General features: G+C 49.1%; 1 protein-coding gene across 9 annotated transcripts in view; it reads right to left on the bottom strand.

Annotated features, from left to right (window-relative positions):
- Positions 1–15,377, bottom strand: part of BAIAP2L1 (BAR/IMD domain containing adaptor protein 2 like 1) — a 110,303-nt gene that overhangs the window by 16,638 nt on the left and 78,288 nt on the right. For all 9 annotated transcript variants that reach the window (XM_055292354.2, XM_055292349.2, XM_063646165.1 and 6 more), the window contains exons 4-9: positions 12,694–12,755; positions 12,515–12,586; positions 9,491–9,628; positions 7,490–7,642; positions 4,151–4,318; positions 2,493–2,640 (exon numbers count right to left, since the gene is read on the bottom strand). In XM_055292354.2, the coding sequence (XP_055148329.1) occupies positions 2,493–2,640; positions 4,151–4,318; positions 7,490–7,642; positions 9,491–9,628; positions 12,515–12,586; positions 12,694–12,755 (741 nt within the window). The remainder of the gene's footprint in view (positions 1–2,492; positions 2,641–4,150; positions 4,319–7,489; positions 7,643–9,490; positions 9,629–12,514; positions 12,587–12,693; positions 12,756–15,377) is intronic.

Here is a 15,377-nt window from a genome sequence, read left to right on the forward strand (position 1 = left end):
CACATGTTCTGGTACAGGGCTCTCTCTCACAAACAGCTTGACTGCTGCAACCTTCACACCATGGGGGCCTGTGAGACACCCCACGTGGATGGGTTGGGGCCACGGCACAGGTCTTGAGAGTCCTGGGTGCTAAAGACTGTGCAGAAGGATGGGGTCTGACCAGTGAAGCAGCCGGCAACATCTGCAGACAGTAACTGGCTCCAACTTTTGTTTTTGTCGCACTGTCACCCAGGCTGGAGTGCAGTGGTACGACCTCGGCTCATTGCAACCTCCACCTCCTGGGTTCAAGTGATTCTCATGCCTCAGCCTCCCGAGTAGCTGGGATTACAGGCGTGAGCTACCACGCCCCGCTAGTTTTTGTATTTTTAGTAGAGACGGGGTTTCACCACGTTGGCCGGGCTGCTCTCGATCTCCTGACCTCGTGATCCGCCCGCTTCGGCCTCCCAAAGTGCTGGGATTACAGGAGTGAGCCACTGTGTCCGGCCCCAACTTGTTGAAATATAGTCAACAGAATTAAGAAATCCAAGTTGGAACTTAAGTTCTTCACAGAGCATGCGGTGCTCTGTTAGAGATGATGAAAAACACTGATTAGAATTCAAACCAGCTGGGCATGGTGGCTCACACCTGTAATCCCAGCACTTTGGGAGGCCCAGGCGGGTGGATCACCTGAGGTCAGGAGTTCGAGACCAGCCTGGCCAACATGGTGAGGCCCCGTCTCTACTAAAAATACAAAAATTAGCCAAGCTTGGTGGTGCATGCCTGTAGTCTCAGCTACTTGGGAAGCTGAGGCAGGAGAATCACTTGAACCTGGGAGGCGGAGGTTGTGGTGAGCTGAGATCGCGCCACTGTGCTCCAGCCTGGGCAACAGAGTGAGACTTGATCTCAAAAAAAAAAAAAAAAAAAAAAAAGAAATTTCAAACCAAGCTTATTGGTAAGCTTAATGATCATAATTTTGTCATGTTGATAATTATGAAGTGCTGGGAAGGGAACAGTGTGGTCCCTTTAAATGATACGGAACTGGAAGGAAAGTGCTGGGTAGAGGAGGGTGTGGTCTCTGGCTAGGGTTCCACTCCCACGGACCTAGGTGAGGACAGGCATTTCCTGCCCAAATGTTGCATTTCCCAAGACCACTCTGGACTGCCACGCCCCCATCCTGTGCCTATAAAAACCCTCAAGACCCTAAGCAGGCAGACACACAAGCTGCCAAACGTTGAAAGGAGCACGTTGCTGGAGGAACAAACACAGTGGCTAGGTGTCAAGAGGGAGGCACCGACAGGCTCCAGCACGCTGGCAGGCCACTGAACAGAATGACATGGAGTTTGGCTGCGACAGGTGGCCAAGGTCACTGAGTGGCCCGACTCCAGGGGAAAACCTTCCCACTCTATCCCCTCCTGACTTCCCCCATCTGCTGAGAGCTACCTCCACTCAATAAAACCTTGCACTCATTCTCCAAGCCCACGTGTGATCCGATTCTTCTGGTACACCAAGGCAAGAACCCGGGATACAGAAAACCCTCTTTCCCTGTGACAAGGTAGAGGGTGTAATTGAGCTGGTTAACACAAGCCACCTATAGACTAAAACTAAAACTAAAACTAAAAGTGCTCACGGTAACATGCGCCCACTGGGGCTTCAGCTGTAAACATTCATCCCTAGACACTGCTGTGAGGTGGGAGCCCCACAGCCTGCCGTCTGTCTACTCCTCTAGAGGTCTGAGCACGGGGGCACTGAAGAGGCGAGCCACATCTCCATCGCAGGCCCTGCAAGGGGGACAAAGGAACCTTTCCCATTTCAATGTGAACTTTTATAGCTAATTTTATTGCAAAAAAAGTTTTATTACAATTGCCACCAAATATGGAACACACAGCGAGGCTATGCATGTTTCTTATTTATTGATTGATTGACTGATGGATTGGCTGAGACAGAGTTTCCCACTTGTCACCCAGGCTGGAGTGCAGTGGTGTGATCTCAGCTCACTGCAACCTCTGCCTTCTGGGTACAAGCGATTCTCCTGCCTCAGCCTCCCAAGTAGCTGGGATTATAGGCAGGCACCACCACGCCTGGCTATTTTTTGTATTTTTAGTAGCGATGGGGTTTCATCATGTTGGCCAGGCTGGTCTCAAACTCCTGACTTCAGGTGATCCACCTGCCTTGGCCTCCCAAAGGGCTGGGATTACAGGTGTGAGCCACCATGCCTGGCCTCCATTTATTTGTAAATAGATAATTCTCAACAGTATGTTTACTCTGGATAAACATCAGTCAGTGCGTAGAACTGGTAAATGTCAGAGAAATGTATCACTTATCAGAGCGTCTCACAGTCTACTCCTGTGTTTCTTCTGAACTCACGCTCTGCAAAGCCAGGGCTGAATGTATCCACCATACCTGCTTGTTTACCCCCAGACCTTGCAATACATTTATCCAAAATATTTATTTCACAGCTTATCTTAAAACAAATGTAAAAGGTATCTTCAAATAAATCAGACTGAATCTCTTACCTGTTGAATTATTTACCCGTTGTGAATTTGAGGCAGCCGTGGCTGGGTTATTAAACATATCAATCAAGGGACTGGTATATGCTCTGCCTGAAGGAGCGGGGGGCATCTTTGGTGAGCATTTAGAAAGGGTGTTGGAATCTTTCCTAACCTGTGAAAAATTCTTTATTAGTCCAATATTAGTATAATGCAGAACTGGAATTACACAGATTCCCAAGGCTGTTTTTTTTTTAAATAATAGGCTATTTATTTATTTATTTATTTATTTTGAGACAGAGTCTTGCTGTGTTGCCCAGGCTAGAGTACAGTGGCGCGATCTTGGCTCACTGCAACCTTCGCCTCCCGGGTTCAAGTGATTCTTGTGCCTCAGCCTCTCGAGTAGCTGGATAACAGGCATGTACTACCACGTCTGGCTATTTTTTGTATTTTTAGTAGAGACGAGGTTTCACCATGTTGGCCAGGCTGGTCTCAGACTTCTGATCTCAAGTGATCCACCTGCCTAGGCCTCCCAAAGTGCTGAGATTACAGGTGTGAGCCACCATGCCTGGCCACATTTCAGCGGGTTTGAGATGGGCAGAAAGAGTGGATCCATGTGTTCAAAGTACCTGCTGCATCCCAGTCTCCACAAAGAGCCCAAGTTCAAAGATCAGCAAACTACGAATGTGTGAATTCATTACTGTGAATACTTTGACGCCTATTTTTTTTCCTGAAGTGCCTTACGTTGTGATGAATGCCATCAGAGTGTCTAATTTATTCTGAGACACCTATACTTCCTTCCTTGGGAGTAAACTTAGTTGGAATGATTACAATTAAAAACAGTAAGTATGGCTGGGTGCGGTGGCTCACGCCTGTAACCCCAGCACTTTGGGAGGCCGAGGTGGGTGGATCACGAGGTCAGGAGATCGTGACCATCCTGGCTAACATGGTGAAACCCCGTTTCCACTAAAAATACGAAAAAATTAGCCAGGCATGGTGGGGGGTGCCTGTAGTCCCAGCTACTCGGGAGGCTGAGGCAGAAGAATGGCGTGAGCCCAGGAGGTGGAGCCTGCAGTGAGCCGAGATTGCGCCACTCACTGCACTCCAGCCTGGGCGACAGAGCAAGACTCCGTCTCAAAAACCAAAAAAACAAAACAGTAAGGATAAAATTTCCAAAACAAAGATAATAGCGCCAAACATAGAATAAAACATGTGCCCAGCTTATGGTGGTTCATGCCTGTAATCCCAGCACTTTGGGAAGCCGAGGCAGACAGATCATGAGGTCAGGAGTTTGAGACCAGCCTGACCAACATGGCAAAACCCTGTCTCTACTAATAATACAAAAATTAGCCTGGCATGATGGTGTGCCCCAGTAATCCCAGCTACTGAGGAGGCTGAGGCAGGAGATCGCTTGAACCTGGGAGGTGGAGGTTGCAGTGAGATGAGATCACTCCACTGTACTCCAGCTGGGGCGACAGAGCACGAAAGACTCCACCTCAACAACAACAAAAAACAAACATGTGCCCAGTTACCTTCACCCCTAAAGGTAAAGGGATAGAGGTGCGAAAAGGTGGTCCTGGAAGTAATAAAGGAGGACCTGTGATTCCCACCAACACAGGCAAATTTGGCCCAGATCAAGTTAGGAAACACATGATTGAAATCTGGAAGAGAAAACTGGTTCCTACCACATTGCTTCTCTCAATCATGGGTGAAGGCTGAGGCGTTCCGGACACGGGGGTAGAGGCTGGGGTCTTTATTTCTTCGATCATATTCATGATTTTCTCTGGCACTTTGATGGCATCAATACAGGTCTCCTGCCACAGAGGCAGCTTGGAATTCAGTAGTTCTGCAGACTGCAAAGCCAAAAGAAGACGACTAAAGACAAAGAAGATTGTCTGAAGAGCTAAGAAAAATGACATCACGTCATATCGCTGATAACAGATTACTGGCTTAGCACCAGGAGTGTGGGGGCTCTGGGTTAAACTCGGTGAGCACTTTAAGCACCTAGAGGATCAGCTGTGTCTCACCAGCTGAGAGGGGCAAAGGCTCTGACTCAAAAGGAAATTTCCTGATCCCTCAGTGTGAATATAGAGCATGGGACTAATACGGGGATGGTAAATGGTTAAGAACAAGAACAGAAACTCAAAGGGAGGGAGTGAGCAATCTGTATGAATCCCGTTTTCCAGGTGGCCCCAGAAACGCCAACCATCACTTTCTCCCTCCCACTCCTACTAAAAGCAGTGCCTCCAACACAGGCCACCGGCCCGGGAGTTGACTCTGACTGATTCAGACATTAGAGAAGTTAATCAGACACTGTCCTGAGAGTCTGTCTATGGGGAAGAGGGACTGTGGGTGAGTGGTGGGCAGTGCTGAGGGACGCCCCCACCACAGGCCAAACAAGGCTTTGCAGAGCAGACCTGACCAGCAGGGGCGAGAACTCGCAACCCTGGAGGCAGAGCGCCCCTCCAGCACCCACAAGCCTGGCTCTGCTCCTGACAACTGGACTCTCAGAGGCTCCCCCAAGCGCTTCTAGTGAACACCTTTTCTGAACAGCACTCTGGTTGGGAAAGGGGAGGCAGGAGCCTGTCCTGCGGCTGTGTGCATGGCACTCACACTGCTTTTACTCAGCCTCTGAGTTTATCAAGAGTGGTGGGGGGCTGATGTCAGTACTGGGGAAGGGCAAAGCCCCTCTCACACCACCCTGTCCCCAAATGCCACCCCACCCCCAACTGTCACCCTGACACTCTGCAGCACCATGGACCAGCTGCTGGGCCTGCTTCATCCCAACTCCACAGAAAGGACTGGGGTGCTTTAGCTGAATTAAGGGAAGTCACAAAACCAGTTTTCAGATACTTGAAGAAACTTCCAGTATAGAAAGGAGCAGATTTGGTCTGCGTCACTCTATAAAGCATTACTGGGACCGATGGTTAAGTCTAAGAAAGACTCTGCTGATAACTGGAGCTCCCTGAAAAGGTGCTAGGCTGCCTCATGACACGGTGGGGACGTCATGCAGGAAGAGAACCTCGAGGTCACCTCTGTCCTCTCCAGCCTGCGACCCCAGTGCCACAGGATGCCCTCACTCTGGGAAGAGAAGATTCTAAAGTGAACTCTACATTCCCGAAACTAGTACAGACGTGCTGTTGACAAAAGTGATCACCTAATACAGCAATTATTTCCTTTGCTGTAACCATTTTCTTCTTCTTTTTTGAGAGAGGATTTTGGCTCTGTCACCCAGGCTGGAGTGCACTGGCACAATCACAGCTCACTGCAACCTTGAACTCCTGGGCTCAAACAATCCTTCCATCTCAGCCTCCTGAGTAGCTGGGGCCACAGGTGCACACCACCACACCCGGCTAATTAAAACTTTCTCTTTTCTTTTGGTAGAGATAGGGTCTCGCTATGTTGTCCAGGCTGGTCTGGAACTCCTGGGCTCAAGTGATCCTCCTGCCTTGGTTTCCAAAGAGCTGGGATTACAGGCATGAGCCACTGTGCCTGGCCTGCTGTACTCATTTGAAATCTTATTTAGTTTAGGGAGCTGAATATTCCTTTTTCTTCGTTTTTTTTTTTTGAGACAGAGTCTTGCTTTGTTGTCCAGGCTGGAGTGTAGTGGTGTGATCTGGGCTCACTGCAACCTCAGCCTCCTGGGTTCAAGCAATTCTCCTTCCTCAGCCTCCTGAGTAGCTGGAATTGCTGGTGCCTACCACACGTGATTACTTTTTGTATTTTTAGTAGATACAGGGTTTCACCATGTTGGCCAGGCTGGTCTCAAACTCCTGACCTCAAGTGATTTACCCACTTTGGTCTCCCAAAGTGCTGGGATTACAGGCGTGAGCCACCATGCCCAATCCTGAATATTCCTTAAAGTTGTAAAAAGTTTACAGAAAATACAACATTTGCATACATACAAGGCCAAAGTATTTTTCCTTTAAAACAAAGACAAAGCTGACTTATATTCAAGCTCTTGCAAAGCTTCTCCTATATTGGAACATTCTCTAACTTTACTATGAACAACAATGAATTTCTGATCTCAACCAGTACTAGTTTTGGATGTTTACAAAGGCCCAACAGAGTTCATAATTTAAAACAAAGGGAAGGAGATGTGACGTGTGTTGCATAATGATTCCTGGGGGTTCGCACCTCACAGCTGTGTGTGTTGGAAGGAGGGTGATGAGGTCATTCGGTTGAATAAACCAGGAACCAATACCACCAAGAGGAATGAATGCATCACTGAGCCCAGCTGTCCTGATGTGCGTGAATGGGGGCCCGTGGGCTGGGGCAGAGCTGCCTGTGACCCCCGGACATGGACCCAGGAAGGGAGCATCTCAAATCGCCCAGGTGGGATAGACCTGAGCCCGCTGGGACTCACCAGCAGCCATGGTGAAGACACTGATGCTGAGGACACATCAGAAAGGGCCTGGGGAAAGCTGACTCGCAGGTGAGAAGAGCAAACACGTGCTATTTTTCAATGATGAAGCATTATTTTATGAAGGACTTTAAATATGGGTGTATTATTAATTAATTAAACATTATACATGGACATTTGACCATTTCAGCTGTATTTCTATAAGTTTATATGTTCAAGTTGGCCAAACACAGTTTCTCTGGGATCTTTTCATTGGCAAAATGGCCCACTGCTTTATATTGGGCATGTGTGGAAGGTGAGTGGAGTGCATGTATGTATGTCTCTGTATGTATGGACTGATTGAGACAGGGTCCTGCTCTGTTGCTCAGGTTGGAGTGCAGTGGCACAATCATAGCTCACTGCAGCCTCAGCTTCCCAGGCTCAAGGGATCCTCCCACCTCAGCCTCCTGAGTAGCTGGGACTACAGGCACATGCTACCATGCCTGGCTAGTTTTCTTTTTTCTATTTTTTATAGACACAGAGTTTTGCCATGTTGCCCAGGCCCACCTCAGCCTCCCAAAGTGCTGGGATTACAGGCATGGGCCATGGCCCAGCCTTCTGGGGCATTTAAATATGAAATAAAGTTTTTAATACACTCAAGGCAATTTGCCAGCACACCCACCTGTAAGTGATAATAATGTATGTGGTTTGCAAAGCCACAGTGCTTATCAACCAGAAAGCAGAAGCGCCTCTTCTCTTCAAGCAGAGCCTCTTTGCAACCATCTGCAATGAATTTCTGGATTTCACTCTGACGAGAAGTAACAGTCTCCACGTACTAAAAAAAAAAAAAAAATAATTATAATTACATAAGTATGACATGAGCATCAGATAGAGTGCAGCCTGATGTTTATCTTCTGCCATCTTTATGCCTGCTTTATTTAAATAATAGAGTAAATACATGAGAGGAAAGAATGCTGTAACCTGACCTAAGCAGATACCATTGTTCTCCTTGAGGTCTCTGACTCATGTGCAGAGAGAAGTTGCCCAAGGGCTTGACATTCCCACGGGGCGATTTGCACAAATATTACTTTGTACTCCAGAGATATGATCATGTCCTACTGGAAAGCACCATGGGCTTTGGAACCAGAAAGTTCCGGGTTTAAACCCAGTTCCAAATGCCAACAATACGTGATATGCTTTGGCTGTGTCCCCACCCAAATCTCATCTTGAATTGTAGCTCCCATAATTCCTATGTGTTTCAGGAGGGACCTGGTGGGAGGTAATTGAATCATGGGGGCAGGTCTTTCCCGTGCTATTCTTGTGATAGTGAATAAGTCTCACAAGATCTGATGGCTTCATAAGGGGGAGTTTCCCTGCACAAGCTCTCTCTTTGCCTGCTGCCATCCATGTAAGATGTGACTTGCTCCTCCTTCCCTTCCGCCATGATTGTGAGGCCTCCGCGGCCATGTGGAACTGTGAGTCCATTAAATCTCTTTCTCTCGTAAATTGCCCAGTCTTGGGGTATGTCTTTATCAGCAGCATGAAAATGGACTAATATGATTTAACCTAAGCCTCATTTTCTCCATCTGTACAATGGGAATACTAACACTGATTATGGAGAGTCCCTTCTTCTTTCAGAGCCAGGATAAAAAGCCCATGTTTTGGCAGGAGGTCACTGATTAATTATACTTAACTCAGGAAAACTCTACAGCCTTCAGCTCTCAGTCAAAATGCTTATTTTTAAAAACTGATAATTATATATTTATAGGGCACATGTGATAATGATCAAAGCAGGGTCCTTGGGTGCCCATCACCTCAAGTTCTTATTATTTCTATGTGTTGGGAACATTCCAAGACCTCTCTTCTAACTATTTTGAAATAATGCATTGCTGTTAACTATAGTCACCCTACTCGGCTATTGGACACTAGAACTTATTTCTTATTTCTATGTTTGGACCCATTAACCAACCTCTCCTTCATCCACCCCCCAGTTGACACACTGACCATCCTCAGCTATCTAGAGAATGACAGGTAACCATCATTCTACTCCCCACTTCCATGACATCAACTTCAAAACTTTTCTTTTTTTTTTTTTTCTGCAACCTCTGCCTCCCAAATTCAAGCAATTCTCCTGCCTCGGCCTCCTGAGTAGCTGGGACTATAGGTACCTGCCATCACCCCAGCTAATTTTTGTAGAGGTGGGGTTTCACCACATTGGCCAGGCTGGTCTCGAACTCCTGACCTCATATGATCCTACTGCCTCAGCCTCCCAAAGTGCTGGGATTACAGGTGTGAGCCACCATGCCCGGCCAACCTCTCTTAAACTATACAAATTGTCGGGCCAGGCGCGGTGGCTCACGCTTGTAATCCCAGCACTTTGGGAGGCCGAGGCGGGCGGATCACGAGGTCAGAAGATCGAGACCATGATGAAACCCCGTCTCTACTAAAAATACAAAAAAATTAGCCGGGCGTGGTGGCGGGCGCCTGTAGTCCCAGCTACTCGGAGAGGCTGAGGCAGGAGAATGGCGTGAACCCAGGAGGCGGAGCTTGCAGTGAGCCGAGATCGCGCCACTGCACTCCAGCCTGGGTGACAAAGCAAGACTCCGTCTCAAAAAAAAAAAAAAAAATAAACTATACAAATTGTCAACAACAAAAGAAAACAAGATATTGCTGAAAAGCTCACCTCAATTTCTTTGTGTTCATATTTGAGTGCGTTTCGGCTTCCTTGGCTTTTCCTTCTGATCTTCTTCAACTCAGCTTGGGATTTCTCCAAAGACTCTAATTTATTCTTGTGTTCTGTTTGGTATCTTTTTAGAGTTGCCTGTAGGTTAAATGGCTGTGCTTATTTTACTGTGGCACCACACAAGTTGTCACACAGTTGCTTTTGCTCACACTTCTACTGTGTGTGGCTCACCGGGGCCCTGAAACCCTCACTTCATGCCATCCTCACATTGGCTGGGGCCCCCACACCCACACCAGTTCACACCATCCTCCTGCTGGCCGGGGTCCCCATGCCCACATTTCGCACCATCCTTATGCTGACCAGGGCCCTCACCCCTCAGTTCACACCATCCGCATGTTGGCTGGGACCCTCACCACACAGTTTACATCATCCTCACACTGCCCAGGGCCCTCAATCCTCATTTCACACCATCCTTACGCTGGCTGGGACCGTCACCCCGCAGTTCACACCATCTCCATGTTGGCTAGGACCCTCACCCCGCAGTTCACATCATCCTCACACTGGCCAGGGCCCTCACTGATTTCACATTATCTGCACAATGGCTGGGACCCTCACCCTGCAGTTCACACCATCCACACACTGGCTGGGACCCTCACTCATTTCACACCATCCTTACATTGGCTGGGGCCGTCACCCCACAGTTCACACCATCTGCATGTTGGCTGGGGACCCTCACCCCACAGTTCACATCATCCTCACACTGGCCGGGGCCCTCGCTCCTCATTTCACATCATCCTTATGCTGGCTGGGATTGTCACCCCACAGTTCACACCATCTGCACGATGGCTGGGACCCTCACTCTGCAGTTCACACCATCTGCATGCTGGCTGGGACCCTCACCCCACAGTTCACACCATCCTCACACTGGCTGGGGCCCTCACCCCTGCAGTTCACACCATCTGCACAATGGCTGGGACCCTCACTCTGCAATTCACACCATCTGCGTGCTGGCTGGGACCCTCACCCTGCAGTTCACACCATCCACACACTAGTTAGAACTCTCACCCCTCAGTTCACATGGCCTCCTTCATTCAACTTTAACATCTTGGCTTTGTTCTAAAGGTTACTGTTTAAATGAGGAGCCCCCGACCAGAAGGCAAGTCTCTGAGGACATCTTCTCTTTCTTTTATTCCTTCTTTCCTCAAAGGCTTTTTGATGCTGGGTGGTTAACTTTCTTCTGCCACCCAAAGTCTCAAAGTCCTATCCAAAGCACTTAGCCACCAAGGTGGTTGCAGCAAGCCGAGATCACACCACTGCATTCTCCGCCTCCTGGGTTCAAGCAATTCTTGTGCCTCAGCCTCTCCAGTAGCTGGGATTACAGGCGCACACCACCACACCCAGCTGTATTTTTAGTAGAGACGAGGTGTCACTATGTCAGCCAGGCTGGCCTCGAAATCCTGACCATGGATCCACCCACCTTGGCCTCCCAAAGTGCTGGGATTACAGGCGTGAGCCACCACGCCCAGCGAACACAGGGTCTTAAAGGGACCCGCGTCAGAATTCAAATCCCTGTTTTGTCTATAATCTGTGAAGTGCAGATAAGAAGGGTGTCTGGCCAGCACGGTGGCTCACGCCTCTAATCCCAGAACTTTAGGAGGCCAAGGCAGGTGGATCACGAGGTCAGAAGTTTGAGACCAGCCTGGCTAAGATGGTGAAACCCCGTCTCTACTAAAAAACACAAAAATTAGCCGGGTGCAATGGTGGGTGCCTGTAATCCCAGCTAATTGGGAGGCTGAGGTAGGAGAATCGCTGGAACCCAGGAGGTGGAGGTTGCAGTGAGCCCCGAGATCACGCCACTGCACTCCAGCCTGGGCAACAGAGCAGGACTCCACCTCAAAAAAAAAAAAAAAAGAAAAAGAAAAAAAAAGAATGGTGTCTATGTTTCGGAGTTTCTGAAGGGATAACAATTAGATACCATATGTAAATCACTTGGCATGAAATGCACCTTAGCAGCTGTCTGGGTCCTGTGGCCTCCTGCTGGGAGGGTGCAGCCAGGCCGCAGTCCTCACGACGACGACAGGGGAGGGATGATTCCAGGGCAACTCGCACACTCACTGCCACACGGGGGTCTGGGTGAGCAGAAAGGGGACTTTGGGTGGCAGGAGAAAGTTAAGTACTCTATAGCAGCAAGGGAAGATGGCAAGAGCCCTCAATACCGGGGCTATAGGGCCACCCTGAAGGGGACCTGCAGAAACCTGCTGGAATGGACAAAAGTGGACAGAGAAGGGGCGCCATGCAGGAGCGGTCTCTGCAGATGGGCCAGGGCACGCCGGGAGCCCCAGACGGCGCTCTCCCCCACACCACCCACAGCCTGAAGTGCTGCTGGCTTAGGAAGTGTTACGTCTGCATCAGCTGCAGCGACACAAGCACAAATGTCCTAGAGCGTGAATGTGTTCTGTGAAGACAATGCTTTCTGGAAGCAGTGTGATTTCCTGTAATACTTTTTCCTATGCTTTTTTTTTTTTTTTTTTTGAGATGTAGTCTTGCTCTGTCGCCTAGGCTGGAGTGCAGTGGCACGATCTCGGCTCACTGCAACCTCTGCCTCCCGGGTTCAAGCCATTCTCCTGCCTCATCCTCCCGAGTAGCTGGGATGACAGGCACGCGCCACCATGCTCGGCTAATTTTTTTTGTATTTTGAGTAGAGACGGAGTTTCACTATGTTGGCCAGGCTGGTCTTGAACTACTGAACTGAAGTGATCCACCCGCCTCGGCCTCCCAAAGTGCTGGGATTACAGGCATGAGCCACCACACCTGGCCCCTATGCTTTCTAATAAGATCCCAAGTGTTAGCGAAAACCAGCCCACGCAGCTCAAAGGGAGGTTGTCGGTTTCATGCATCTGGGCATCATCAACATGGAGCTTCACTCCTGTCTGCTGCTGATGTGTCAACAGTGGGAACAAGTTCTCCCCAGGCTGGGAGGTCAGACAGCCCAAGGCTGGGGCTGGAGGAAAACCATGCACTTACGTTCATATATTTCACGTCAAGTTCTATCTTCTTCTCCAGCTCATGGATAATCTCTTTGTGGAATTTTTTAAACTGTTAACAAAAGGAAATAAATTCATACCAGATTTGAGACTTTAAGCAATATAAGTTCTAAAACCTGAAACGAGTGTATTTTGTAAATAGAAACACAGATCACGTACATTTTCATCAAGACTCTCGTTGAGTTTCTTGTGGGTACTTGAAATCTCTATGAGGACATGTCCTGGGAACAAAAGCAGATATGTTAGCGGGAAGCCACTGTATATTTTTTTGTTTTGAGGCAGAGTTTTTGCTCTGTTGCCCAGGCTGGAGTGCAAAGGCACACTCTGGCTCGCTGCAACCTCCGCCTCCCGGGTTCAAACTATTCTCCTGCCTTAGCCTCCCAAGTAGCTGGATTACAGGTGTGCACCACCATGCCCGGCTAATTTTTTGCATTTTTAGTAGAGACAGGGTTTCACCATGTTGGCCAGGCTGGTCTTGAACTCCTAACCTCAGGTGATCAACTGCCTTGGCCTCTCAAAGTTCTGGGATTACAGGTGTGAGCCGCCGCGCCAGGCCCATTGAACAGTTTTGTAAAGTATTAGGAAAAGTGAAACAGGGCAGGGAAACACAGAAATACACTGTCCTCAGGGTCTCTAAGCATCATCCCTGAGACATATCAGGAGCACGACAGGGTCCCCACAGTGGCTTCCAGGGGGACACAGCTGAGAGCAAACAGCTTCTACAACATAATTAATCAGACAAATGCAAACTCTCTTCAAATTCACATGAGTCTTTCTGTTTTGTCTTTTGTTTTTTTGAGACAGGGTCTGGCTCTGTCATGCAGGCTGGAGTGCAGTGGCGTGACCTTGGCTCACTGCAGGATCCACCTCCTGGGTTCAAGTTATCCTTCCACCTCAGCCTCCCGAGTAGCTGGGACTACAGGCATGCACCACCACTCAGCTATTTTTTTGGGACATTTTCTGGGAGGGTTTTTCACCATGTTGCCCAGGTTGCTCTTGAACTCCTGACCTCAAGTGATCCGCCCACCTCGGCCTCCCAAAGTGCTGGGATGACAGGCGTGAGCCACCGTACCTGGCCCGCGTGGCCCTTTCTATATGTACTTTTTCCCTAAGCCAAGTTCTATATATCTGATTTAAATTTTGAAATTGTCTCACAAATGATTACTTCGGTCATCACAGTAGCTAACTCTAGGAATAAAAAATGATTTATTTTTATCGAATCCCCAGAGTAATCTGATTATCTGTCAGGCACGAGAGATAAAGCCTATTTCTTTTTTCTCACGTTAGTTCTTACAATGTTTTGGAAAATACTAACGCCAGGGGAACCCGCAGCAGGAAGAGTGCGCAGCCTTGCCTCTCCTGGGAATACACCAGCCCCTGAAACCAAGCGCAGTCACGTGACGGGCAGGATGCTCCAGGACAGAGGAGCCTCACTGCCGAGGGCAGCAATCAGGCCCCAGGGTTTGCAATCACATCTTTGCAGTGAGTGGCAGTGCGCCAGCTCTCTGCCACATTTCTACAGGTGACATCTGATAAAGGTGAACAAGGGCCTGTCTCTGCCAACTTATCTGCAGTAACCAAATGGGTTTCCTAGGGTCTGACACCTAAGAAATGGGAGAAACACATAGAATAATGTGGAACCACCACCATCAAACAATGCCGACCAACAGCAAAATGTGCCGGCGGACCATCCTACAGCTCAGTGGCCAGATAAAAAGGAATTCCAGGCCAGGTGCGGTGGCTCATGCCTGTCATTCCAGCACTTTTGGGAGGCTGAGGTGGGAGGATCACGAGGTAAGGAGATCGAGACCATCTTGGCCAATACGGTGAAACCTAGTCTCTATTAAGAATACAAAAATTAGCTGGGCATGATGGTGCGTGCCTGTAATCCCAACTACTCAGGAGGCTGAGGTGGGAGAACTGCTTGAACCTGGGAGGTGGAGGATGCAGTGAGCCAAGATCGCGCCACTGCACTCCAGCCTGGGTGACAGAGTGAGACCCTGTCTCCCTGCCCCGCAAAAAAGGAATTCTAGTGGGGAACTGAAAGGCTGCAGGGGAGGAATCAGAATGAGGACTGTGGTAGAATATGGGGAGAGAAAGCACAGACTGGACAATGGCCTCGGCTATGATCACCATACAAATGACCCTATCGTGTCCTGTTCTAGGTACATTTGAAGACATGTGAGTCTGACACTGGCCACCCAGGCTTCCCTTGTCCCAGCTCAGGATTCAACCCTTGCTGAACATGACCACGCAGACGTCCCATCGGGCACACCTCATCCTTGACATGTCTCAAAGTGACCTCTCTGGCTGCCCTGCATTCTCTAATTCCAGCTCTCAGCTGCCAGACAGCCAAGGATCAACCTCTCACCCACGTGTAATACCTGACGATCCCTTGGGGATACGAGGCCATCATCGGAGCCACCTGTAGGGTGCAGCCATGTCCCTTCCTAAGCTCTGTGATCTCTTCCCTGCCCAGGACAGAAGGCATGGGGAATGGCGTGTGAAGTCACCAAGACATGTTCACCAGGTGATCTGTTCCACCAGAGATGGCGGAGGATTCTCCCATCCAACCCCAGCACTCATGTCCCACCACGTGGGCTTTTGAGGAGGTCCTCTCTCATGCCTGCCCAACCCCAGTGCCTGCTTCCATCCCTCATCCTCTCTCTGGACTCCCAGCTTGTTCTTTCCCGGATCACCTTCCTCACAGATGCCAGGGATCTTTCCAAAATGCAGGCATAACATGTTGCTCCCCTGCTCCCCCCATGGTGTCCCAGGGAAACCAGCTCCCGAGCTGTACTTCAGAGCCCTCTGCAAACGGTGCTACCTAGACAAGGCGGGGT

This window comes from Symphalangus syndactylus, chromosome 9 (assembly GCF_028878055.3).
Source record: "Symphalangus syndactylus isolate Jambi chromosome 9, NHGRI_mSymSyn1-v2.1_pri, whole genome shotgun sequence".
NCBI lineage: Eukaryota > Metazoa > Chordata > Mammalia > Primates > Hylobatidae > Symphalangus > Symphalangus syndactylus.